Below are 12,303 nucleotides of genomic sequence, written 5' to 3' on the forward strand. Positions count from 1 at the left end.
CAAGCCTAGAACAAGGTGCGCAGGCTTGAGCAGGTTCCCAGGGCTGAAGTTTCGGGGGGGTTTTTGTTTGTTTTTGTGGTTTTTCATGTTTTTTTATTTATTTGTGTTTTGTTTTGGTTTTGTTTTAATCAATCAGGGTAAATCTGTGCTTTAGTAAATAAAGCGCTGAAAACTGTGGTTCATTCATGAATCTTGCATGGCCTTCCTAGCTAGATTAAGGTCAAAGACTGGATAGAGCATATAGGGTAAATCATCTCACTATGGATTAGGCTACTAAAGACATTGAAATAAGGAGCAAGTTTTAGGAAAAGGAAAGAAGACAAAACTTTTTCTACTTTCCTTATCTTGCAAGATCAAGGCATAGTTTATTGCTAGTATTTTCCTCTCTGAAAATGAGAGGATGAGAGCTGACATATGCCACTATTTTCTGCTGACATTTAGTTCTAATACATATATTACTTATCAAGATAAATTTAGGACGAAGTCTGCATATGTGTCATTCACCTGAAGTAGACAGAGAAAACAAGATGGACTGGTGTACGTGGCCCATCCAACTTGTACAAAGGCTGACACCAGAGGCTTCCACACCTCAAGTAGGGCCATCGGTGGATTAGTGGTTTGGCCAAGGGTGCAGTCTCCCTCACGCTTGCTTGCCCTGCAGATAAAACAAAACACAGTCACACCTTGAAGAAAAAGAGAGTTCAAAAAGAGTCCATTTTCAATTCTATGCAAGAATAGCAGGCTTTTTGAAAACCTAAGTTCACTGCAATAGAAAGGCCACTTACCTTTCAGTTTTGTTCTTTGTCTCTTACCCACTAAAATTTAAAGAGTCTTACAGTTAGAGGCAGACAGGGAAGAAATCTCGAGACACATCAAGATTCATGTGCTACAGCAGAAACCAAATTCAGGAGAAAACCCAGGTCAAAGCAGAAGACAAGAATTCTCAGTAGACTTTGATGCAAGCCTCAGTAATTGAGGGCTCTATCCATTCATGTAGAACCAGTTACACAAACCTGCTTTTGCCCAGGACTCATGCTACCAAGCAGCTCCCCTCAGCACCCCCTTCAAAAGGGCCTGGAGCTGCAGAGGTGTTGGCTTGCTAGGCTCAGCTGTTTTGTGGAGCTGAGAGCATCTCCAAGAGATCCTACCCAAGCTTATTCCTCGGGGTGTAATACAAATCAGCTGTGTTAGCAACAACCTCTGCACCCTTCTGCTGCCTCAGGGACAGGTACTGAGTCTGGTGGCAGGTTTGCTTTAGTGTACTGGTTGTGCTGTGTGTTAGCAGATATAATAATACTGATAGGCTGTATCTCTAGATGTCTGTGTTATCTGGTATGGGGTAACACAGCATGTTCTGCTCACACAATCCCTGCTCGCTGCCCTCTTCTGCAGAGCTATTAGCCACTCTGATAAGTGGAGCTGCTTCTTTTTTCAGTGGCCACAAGTGAGATTGTTTTCCAAAGCTGAAAGTGTGACCTGGATGTCAGATTCCATTAATATTTCCATGCAGGTAGCATGAGGGGACTTGGACAGCTCAATGCACCGGACCAGTTCTCGCGTTTGAAGGCGCACAGGCAGCAGTAGGATGCTATGGCGCCAGGTAACTGCTGCTCTTTTGCAGCAAACCACTTCTATTGGATTTGATAACAGGAAGAACACTAATAGCCGCTATAACAAAGGCAGGAAAAAAGTCTGAATCTGTGCTGTGCTTTATCAGACAAATGACTTCCCTAGAAATTTCATTTCAAAGCAACACCAGATTACCTTCTCTAAGAAGTAAAAAATTAAATGAGCTTACACTGGCAAGATGACACTTATTTTACTGAAAGGCAGTGCATTAATACAAATCCGTTCCTTGCAAGAATGCACTGGTTTGTGAGCACCAGACCAGCAGCTGAACCCCAGCTTGGAGCTTCCTCTCTGTTCTGATTAAAATACAGTTGCACTCAAAAGTAAGAACTGGTTCCCCATTTGAGTGTGGGGACTGTGAGGATATTTGTACACTCACTGCATTTTCCTGTGTTTCTCTGGCTTTCTCTATGTTGCTTGTCAGCATAGGATGTTCACAGGTGACAATCCTGTGTCTGTACAAGACAAGAGCGGAGAGTCCAGAGTTGAATGGTCCTTTGGGCTGTTTACTGAGGAAAGCAGAATTTTGGGCACTATAGGAGCAGCATACACCAGACAGCAGCTTTTCAAAATTAATCCCTCCTTCCACTCTGTCCCCTGTCTGAAGAGCACCTCTATGTGCTTCTTACAGACACAATGCAGGACCACTGCAGAGCTACAAAATTATAGAAAAGTATTAATAAGAAGTGAGTCTGGGAGACTGTTTAACCCACTTCTTTCTCCACAGCACGTTCAGTCATTTCTACATCATTCTTAATAGAGTTCTGCTGAAACTCTTCATTTGGATCTCTAGTGATGGAGAGTCCACAGTAGTTTCAGGTAGTCTGTTTCAGTGCTTCACTACCATTAGACCATTGTTTTCTTAATGTGCTCTGCTGATGTTTAAGATTACTATTTCTGTCCTGTAAACTATGGATATGAAGAACAGTCATCTTTTCTTCTTTTTGTTTAAAGACTAAGTATGTCTTTGACAAATCAAGCTGGCAATGTGAAAGTACAAAGCGAGCCATACTGACTCATGTACTTCACTAAACTGAGAAAGCTTCTGACAAACTTCTGCAGTTTTCCAACTTTTCTCCCATCCAAAATTAAAATAAATCTTGAAAACACAAAATTTCATTCCAAACAGACATTCAACTTCCTACCTACCCCTATGAAGCATAGTGTCCTAAATAATAAAACCCCCGTGCAAATCCAAAAATGATGCACAACTATTCCCTTGACCATCTGAATGCACAACAGAGCACTGAGCTGCATTTTGCATGTGTGGAGTGTCAACTGCTGCACTGTACATTTCCAATATAACACTGACCATGATGCTACTGCACTGAGAGCCTGATATATCCTGATAAAGAAACTCTGTAATATTCCAAGGTAGGATGAAGACAAATAAGCCTAAGTAAAGTACAGTAGATATTTGTCGAGTTCCTGCATAAAGTGATAAAATAGATATTCGGGAATGCAGAAGAGTGAAGTTTGAAAGAAAGAAAATTTGAGTTCCTCCTTTTTCCTCTGTAAGAATTTATACCACACCAATAATGCAAGGAAACAAAAGGTATCTGCTAGTATCAGAACAATCTCAATCTGTCTTATTACAAAGCCTACGTGACAGTAACTGGGCGATGGATTAATAATAATGAACACCACTAAATTCATCTTCTGCTGGCAACACATTCCCCTTTGCTGGAAATTTCACATCCTGCCATTGAAGCAAATAGGCATCTGCTCCCCAGAGAGGCAAGAGCATTAAGATCACAGTGTTGAGGATTGCTACTGCAGCAAAAAATCAAAGATGGACAGTCCTGGGGAAAAACTTAACCCTAACTCATTCTCAAAGCTGTAAAACTACAATAGACACTGACACAGCTTCAACTACCATGATACAGATAAAATGGAAGTTTATAGATGCTGGGAAGAATATTCTAAATCTGTGCTTATCATCAGCCGTGGCAATATCCTCCAGTTTGGGGTCATAGGGCGATGCAGAAAGCAGAGATGTTCCCAGTTCGTTGCTGGGGAATGCCACCTCCTGGTGGAAAAGTGGGCATTTGCCAAGGCATCCAAATGCCAGAAACACCATTTTCCTAGGATTTCGGTATGGCTCTGGCTAGAAATATCATTGCAGATTAGCAAGATTATATATCTGGCCATTATCAGTGCAAATAAAAGAGGTGACAGGCCAGAAGGAAAGGGAAGTTTTACAAGGATTAAGGAAGAAGGAACTAAGAATGACAAATAACCCACGGTCTGGGTACCTCTGAATTTTCCGCTGTCCTCTGCACCAGTATGTTGCTAAGAGGTAGAGTCTGGAAGTCTGTGCAGCTCTCCCTGAGCACAACCAAAAAACATTCAGTCCTGTGCAATGTACTTGCAGCCAAGAGACAAAATCATGATGACATCCTTTGATGCTGGCAACATAAGTGAAACTACCCAAGTGGTAATGCATCAAGTAGCCAGGATGGGAAGGATACCAATGCCAGATGTGTTGCATTGCTGAACGGGTAACACACGGTACTGGTAATAATAGGTGAAACTGCTGAATGCATCCAGGAGTAGCAAAAGGAAATAAAACTATTTGTACTGTCTATAATATATAATAATTTCATTATGATGCTTCTCAATGCTAATATAGTTTTGATGTAACTTTAAGGTAACTGCCTATGGGATAACTCTTTCTGGTACCTTACTGCAGTCTAACTATTCAAGTCCATTAGTATTTCAAATCTCTCGTATATATTAAGCAAAATTACAAGTCTTTTTTTCTGACAAATGGTTATTACAACAATAAAGCCAGACATACAAGGGATTCCAGATCAAACAGGTGGTTTTTCTCTACATGTGCATGAAAAAGAAGATTTTGAAAAATGAATGGCATCATATGCAGGGAGACATCTACAGAACATTAAAGAAAATTAAGAGAATCAATACACAAGCAAAAGTCCGACTGGCAAAGGGTATCAGGTTAATTGGAAATGATCATTGGAAAACTTCATTTCCTGCATTCATTTAACTGGGATCAGCTCTGTCTTACAGCAGAATTTGATTTACTGGCTGATAAAGCCATATATACATCCTCTCAGGCAGCACAAAAATCATTCCTCTTTTCCTGGCCAAGGAAGCCTTTTCTCTGTCAAATACCAATCACTGATACCAAGAGAATAGTTGACAGCAACCTGCAGTTATTAAATGGGGCTATTAGAGAGTAAATATTTTGTCAGAAATGTGCAAAACTACTAGGGAATAGTTTCCTTTCTGTGAGGGAAGGTTCCAGCTGTGGTGTGCTTTCATACACTTCACTGAAATGTGCAACAGTTGCCTTTCCGTTCACTATGGAGCAAAGCTGAAGTCAAGCTTGTGGCATCCAGAGGAAGAGTTATCCTGTATGTGAAATCCCAGGACTAAAACTAAGCGCCTTTAAAAGAAACAAGCAGCAGAAGAAACATTTTGTACGGTATGATATCTAGTAAAAGACACAACGATTGAGCTTTGAGTTGAGATTCAGGCAAAGATCCAATGATAAGTGCGCTTACTGCCTTACTGAATGGTACTTCAGGCAGACACAGCTGTGAAGGTGTTCGGCGTCTCCAGAGCCGACAGGACCCACAGCTGCTGGCGTCACCCCCTTTCAGGGGGGCTGCCCACGTCTATTTGGACCTAAATTGGGCCTGTTGTAGGACAAGTGTAATCTGTCTGTGTGGTGGGAAATCAGGCTGTTTTTCTATGACTGATGCAGATACACTCATGCACATATGCTGGAGTCATGGGAAACTGCATGATTCAGACAGCTCCCTATTTCAAAAATCACCAAAGGAAGTCTTTTGGAAATGAAAACAATTACCATCAAAGAAATCTCAGGAAAAAAAAAAAAAAATAGAACACGTCAGTATTGATATGCCTTGGGAACCGCTGCATATTCATCATTTTTTGGGGCTATTGTCACTCCTCTTTGCCAATTCTAATCAATTATGTCTCTTGCTCCAAGGATTAGATAAAGATTAGGAACAAATTATGTTTTCAGAAGTCTACAATTCAGTCTTATAAAATGATATTTTATGAAGAGTTCATTATCTACTTTTACTTCATCCTGCCAGGACACATCGATCAGTGCGTTCCCCCAGACAGACTGCTTGGACACCGAGCCAACCAGGCCCAGCTCTCTGCTTTTTCCTGTGCTCCTTTTAACACTTTCCTCCCAAGTGTCTGCACATATCTACACACCACAACATATATTTTGAAGTGAAGCTCCTCACGCAATAATTAATGTTCTTAAAAGAAAATCAACATAGCTGAGTAAAAAAAGACAGTAACTCATGGGACATGGAAAAAAATCCCTGTTCATGAAAGAAGAAAATGCTTGAAGTCTGGATTTGTAAAACCTGCAGCTCAATGCTGGCCACCCAGGGCACTCTGGGATCTGCCATCTGCAAAGGGCTCCAGGCAGCACTAGCACAGGCTGAGCAACCAGTCCCCAGAGTGCAGTTATCACAGAATCCCAGAGTGTCAGGGGTTGAAGGGCCCTGGAAAGCCCATCCAGTGCAATCCCCCCATGGAGCAGGAACACCCAGATGAGGTTACACAGGAAGGTGTCCAGGCGGGTTGGAATGTCTGCACAGAAGGAGACTCCACAACCCCCCTGGGCAGCCTGGGCCAGGCTCTGACACCCTCACCCCCAACAAGTTTCTTCTCCTCTTTCAGTGGAACCTCCTGTGTTCCAGTTTGCACCCATTGCCCCTTGTCCTGTCACTGGCTGTCACCAGCAGAGCCTGGCTCCATCCTCCTGACACTGCCCCTTTCCATCTTGATCCCCAGGAATGAGTCCCCCCTCAGTGTCCTCTTGTCCAGCTCCAGAGCCCCAGCTCCCTCAGCCTTTCCTCACACGGGAGATGCTCCACTCCCTGCAGCATCTTGGTGGCTGCGCTGGACTCTCTGCAGCAGTTCCCTGTCCTGCTGGAACTGAGGGGCCACAACTGGACACAAGATTCCAGGTGTGGTCTCCCCAGGGCAGAGCAGAGGGGCAGGAGAACCTCTCTGACCTACTGACCACCCCCTTCTAACCCACCCCAGGTCCCATTGGCTTCCTGGCCACAAGGGCCCAGTGCTGGCTCATGGTCGCCCTGCTGTCCCCAGGACCCCTTCGTTAAAAGTTCCTTACATGTCAGTCCCAGCAGGCCGCCCAGCGCTGCAGCCCGTGGACACAGAGGCCACCATGCAGCAAGAGGGGGCAGAAGCCCCGGGACACAGTGGGGAGCACAGGGCAATGGAGGAGCCCACGGGCCACAGCTGCAGGAACGGGCAGGGCAGGAGCTGTAAAAACAAGGCAGGCAGCTGAGAGCAGCCAGTGGGGGACTGCCCAGGGGGTTGTGGAGTCTCCTTCTGTGCAGACATTCCAACCCGCCTGGACAGCTTCCTGTGTAACCTCATCTGGGTGTTCCTGCTCCATGGGGGGATTGCACTGGATCAGCTTTCCAGGGCCCTTCACCCCCTGACACTCTGGGATTCTGTGACAGCATGAGGAGAGCGCTGCGAGCGCCGTTCAGAGCGGGCAGGAGCCCTAAGGAGCCATTGGAACGCTACTTCACGGCGCTCGTCAGAGGGCGACAGACACCAGGATCGGGTCTCTGCCGCCCGCAGCCTCACAGCGCCGCGACTCCGCAAAGTTCTGCCCCAGCGGCGCCGCCCCCGGGGGCTGTCCGGGCGGGGCCGGCGGGGCGGCGGTCTGTCCGCCGCAGCCATGGGGCAGGACCTGCCATGGCTCAACCGCTCGGGCGGCCCGCGGGCGGGGGGCGATGGCTGCGCGGCGGGTGGGCTGCGCGGCCCGTTCCCCGCCGGCCCCGCCGCGCTGCTGGCCGCGCTCATGGCGCTGCTGGGGCTGGTCACCGTGCTGGGCAATGCCCTGGTCATCCTGGCGTTCGCCGTGCAGCGGAGCCTCCGCACGCAGGGAAACTTCTTCTTCCTCAACTTGGCCATCGCCGACCTGCTGGTGGGTGAGTGCCGGGGCGCCGGGCGGGCCGAGGGCGGTGGGGCTGCGGGATCACCGCCCAGCTCTGTCCGCAGGCGGCTTCTGCATCCCCCTCTACATCCCCTACGTGCTGACCGGCGAGTGGAGATTCGGCAGGGGCTTGTGCAAGCTGTGGCTGGTGGTGGATTACCTGGTGTGCACTGCCTCCGTCTTCAACATCGTCCTCATCAGCCTGGACAGGTTCATCTCTGTGACCCGAGCGGTAAGGGCTGGGCTGGGGGCTGCAGGGGCTCCGGGCTGCCCTGCCCAGCAGGACGGGCTCTTTGCTCAGGTCACTCGGCTCCCAACCCAACTGCACCTCCCTCAGGCACCAGAGGAGACAGGGGTGTCTGGGTATTTGGCTTGAGCCTGGAAGTATTTCTGGGAGTGATCAGCTTGTGCAGGAGAGACATTTGCTTCTCACTTTTACACTGGAAGAGGTAACTGTTTTAGAAACAGGCATATTCTGTGCATGTTGCTGTTCCAGCTGGAAGGGCAGACAGAACAAGGTGTACTTATTTTCCTCCCCAGCCACGCCTTGGATAAGCTTAAAAAGTCTTACCCAGCTGAACCAGAGCATCTCCCTCAGCACAGGGCGATGCAGCTGCTGAGAGCCCGAGCAGCACCCCAGCAGCACCATAGGGCACAGAGAGAGCTCCTTGCAACGGGTACCAAGCCTTCAGGGAGAATTAGATGCATACAGCTGTGTATAGTTCAAAAGTGGCAGAATATAAATTAACATGAACTTCTTTCAGAGGATGCGAAAGCTGTTTCCATTTACCAGCCACAGAAATGGCTCAGTCCTGTAGCATGGCAGTTATCCAAAAAGTAGACTGGACTTTCCAAAAATCAAAAGCTAATGACATCCTCACCTAGACCATACAGCCACAAAGTATTTTGGGTGGTGCCGAAATAACACATTTTACCTGCTAATGGGTTTCACTCTTCTACACACATTTCCAGGTTATTCTTCAGCCCCCTGTTCCACCCACATTTCCTTAAAATGTTTTTTTAGCTCCATTGCTCATTCTAAATCACATTAAGAGGCAATGATACTTTTTTGGTAAAAAGTACAAAGAGAGGCTGAAAGAGCACTTTAACAGTTTATATGCAACTTAGTGTTTTACCAACTTTTTCAAGAGGGAGAAATGAACAGATTCTTCAACAGTCAACACTTACAATTCCTTTATTATCTAAGTTTTGAATTAGCCATGAATTTTGCTTTCACAAAACAAATTCTCATGACTATACACACAGTATAAATATATAGACTGGATGGTTTCAGAAACAGAAAGGGACACTGGTCATAAAAAGTTAAAAACATCAGCCACTTTAAAGTACTTCAAATTAATCCTCCATATAAAAGTCCCCCCCAAGCAAGAGTAGAGAAGCTGCCCGTTGGGTGAGGGTGGTGTAAGAACATATGAACAGGAATATACGAGGCTCTAAATGATCCTGTGTCTCAGTGACAATGGTAATCGTCCTATGAGGCCGCTCCTGAAATCAGGAGTAGCTTTGCCGAGGGTTGCAGAACGAGACGCGGTTCAGCGGGCGCAGGACCCCTCGGCTGTGCAGGTTTTCAAGCAGAACAGCGCTGGCTTTGGAGATCGAGATCCAGAGATGGGGGCAGTAAACGCGAATCCTACACAGAATTCAAACCTGACGACTTCACATCCCCAAGTGCTGTGTGGCCATTGGAGAGATGTGAAACTTGAATTCCAGATCACTATACGAGTATTGTCCAGTATGCCAGGGAATTAGAGTATCGAGAAGTAGATGATTTTAAGATTCTACTGAATTCTGTCGCTGATACAGTTCACTGACTCAGTATTACTGACATATACTGGTTTTTTGCACATTAGATTCTCTACTGTTTTCTAAATATGGGAAATTAGTTACTCTTCCTGTAAAGCACTTTGCAGACCACAACACTCCAACTATAGGTCTTAATTGCAGATGACTGTTCTACAAGTTCTTCATAAAAGAATGAAATTATAGACACCAAACAGAAGTAAAAGCCGTTATCCACTTTTTTTGGTGTGATTTTCACATTAAGAAAAATAGAAAGCAGCAAGAAAAGAGCTTGCATGGGTGCTCAATGAATTCAAATCCTTTCACGGATTTTAAACAAAATTATTTTAAAATTCTAAATGAGTGAATACTGAAGGGCCATGTTTTTAGACCTTCTGTAAACTGGTGTCACAGCTAACGCAACTGAATACGTAAGCAACTTGTGACAACTGTGTCTAGGAACAGCAGTGGCGATTTGCTTTGTAAAAGCCTTGGTTTTCTAGCTGAAGATGTGCTGCATGCCCACATCCAGTCACCCTGACAGTGTTTGTCGGAACGGATATTTCAGAAAGAGCTTTTCTGTGGTACCAGTAAGCTTGGTATAACCCTCACCCCTACACCCATGGTTTATGAACAAGGGGTTTATGAACAAGTGACAGAGAGGACCATATTCTAAGGTACGCATGTAACTGATTGAAATACTAGTAACGTAAGTGACTCTTTTGTCTCTCTCAGGCCAGCTACAGGGCTCAGAAAGGGATGACCAGAAATACAGTACTGAAGATGATCATGGTATGGATTGCTGCTTTTCTTCTCTACGGTCCAGCCATTCTCAGTTGGGAGTATATTGCTCAAAAAAGCATCCTCCCTGAAGGAGAATGTCATGCAGAATTCTTCTACAATTGGTATTTCCTAATGATCGCCTCTACTATTGAATTCTTTACACCTTTCATCACTGTTACATACTTTAACTTAAGTATTTACCTCAACATCAGGAAACGTACCTCCCTCAGAAACAAAAACCTAGCACCTGGTCAAGAGGACTGTGAAATGAGTTTCCAGGGCGAAAAAAAGGTACACACCGTATTTGTAGTAAAACCTGCAAACAGACACAAACATAAGATGAGAGCAAACGGCCTTTCTCCCCCAAAAAAGGCATCGAGGCTCAGTCTGCGCAAGCTTGACAATCAGTCATTAAATTTGAATGCCAGTCGAGAGCTTCCGCCACTTGAGGTGGAAGTGGAGACCAAGCCCCAGAGGAATTGTTTTTCCAAAGCCACGGAAAGCGTGTGCGACACCTCCAGCAGAGCAGACATTGCTAACACCATGGCAAATAGATTTAGACTTTCCCGAGACAAAAGAATAGCAAAGTCTTTAGCAATTATTGTCTGTGTGTTTGGTTTGTGTTGGGCTCCATATACACTTGTGATGATCATCAGAGCAGCTTGCCACGGGCATTGCGTGCAGCACTCACTCTACGAGACCTCATTTTGGCTGCTGTGGTTGAACTCAGCCATTAACCCTGTTCTATACCCACTGTGCCATGTGAGCTTTAGGAAAGCCTTTCTAAAACTCTTGTGTCCAGGAAAAGCCAAAATTCATCCTCATATTTTTATGTGAAAAAAAGAAAGCGTGAAGGCTGACAATTAGTACTTTCAATGGTGCTTTTCAATTAGTGCTTTCAATGGGAGCATAAACTGGCTAATATTTGCCCGCAAATATTAAGTGCAATGTGCAGTGGGTAGTTTATGGAATATTGGTAAGGACAAGTGTAGGTATTTATGAATACGTAGAAATACAGTCATCCATGTCGCTGGAGAAATCGCAGCAATGAAAAGAAAGGGAGCTTCTCAAAGCTCGTTGGGAAATTTCCGGTAACGGTGCACTAACGGAGTGCTGAAGAGGGAATAAGCATTCATGGCCAAAAACTAGAGTTCAGGCTGTCTCACTTTTAATAATTGTAAATATTGCTGGTGAGGAAGTTCATGAAGCATCAACCTTGGTCCTGTGGCATTTGGCCCGGCGCCACCACCAGGATGGCCAGGTGTCGCTGTCAGGCGGCAAGTCAAGAACACAACAGGCACGTTACCAGAGAAGCTGCACAGCTGTAGCAGCCAAAGGAGCATGTGACTCAAATACGAGTAGAATTTTTAGTAGAATCAAGTTCAGGGCAGGAATATAAAAGAGTTTTGAGCATTGTGATAGGAGATACGGGAACTGGGAGTTTGTACACCAGGAGTCCCCTCCATCAGCTCAGACATCTCCCCCACCACGGTGCCACCAGGGCAGGAACCTACTGCACTCCTTACAGAACTCACAAGGATTACTCTTCTGTGTTTTGCTGTAAGTATAGAGTAAGTATAATCAGTCCACAAGATGTACAGCAGACAGCTCTTGCTATAGAAGCAGCTTTAGGTAAACTTCCCATGGAGTAATTTTAAAAACCTTTCCAATTAGACTTGTACTAGTTCTGAATCCACCCCACCCCTTCAACCTATCCATCCATCAAGTCAATGGTAAAAAGAAGTATTAGTTGACACGTTTAGGCATTTTCCAAGTCACGCATAATAAATAGCATGACCCAAAAACGTCTGTTAAAATATACAGTCTTGTTATTGACCATGAGTGCGGAAACAAGGTCAACGATCTCCTGTTTCTGCCATTCTGCCTCTGGCACGAGTGCAGCTCACAGAGCAGGAGCTCAAGCTTTGACGAGTCGTCCCAGCAGAGGGATCGATCCGAACATCCCTAGTGACACAGGTTTCCACCATCAAAAGCATTTTCTGTGTAGCTTCACAGATGTTTCCTTTTGCTGGCAAGAGCAATAGCTATTGAACAGGCCTAGTTGTCTATTGCCACAGTGCATGTTAGTACAGCTGATCTTA

At 45.4% G+C, this 12,303-nt stretch overlaps 1 protein-coding gene across 1 annotated transcript; it reads left to right on the top strand.

Moving 5' to 3' along the window:
* Positions 1-7,360: 7,360 nt before the first annotated feature.
* On the top strand, positions 7,361-11,283 carry LOC308044930 (histamine H3 receptor-like; the record flags this gene model as incomplete). The annotated part of the gene is made up of 3 exons (XM_080351906.1): positions 7,361-7,613; positions 7,684-7,850; positions 10,154-11,283. The coding sequence occupies 3 exons, from the start codon at positions 7,361-7,363 to the stop codon at positions 11,036-11,038; spliced, it is 1,305 nt and encodes a 434-aa protein (XP_080208032.1). The 3' UTR covers positions 11,039-11,283.
* Between the last annotated feature and the right edge of the window lie 1,020 nt (positions 11,284-12,303).

The sequence above is a fragment of the Nesoenas mayeri genome, assembly GCF_963082525.1.
Source record: "Nesoenas mayeri genome assembly, chromosome: 12".
NCBI lineage: Eukaryota > Metazoa > Chordata > Aves > Columbiformes > Columbidae > Nesoenas > Nesoenas mayeri.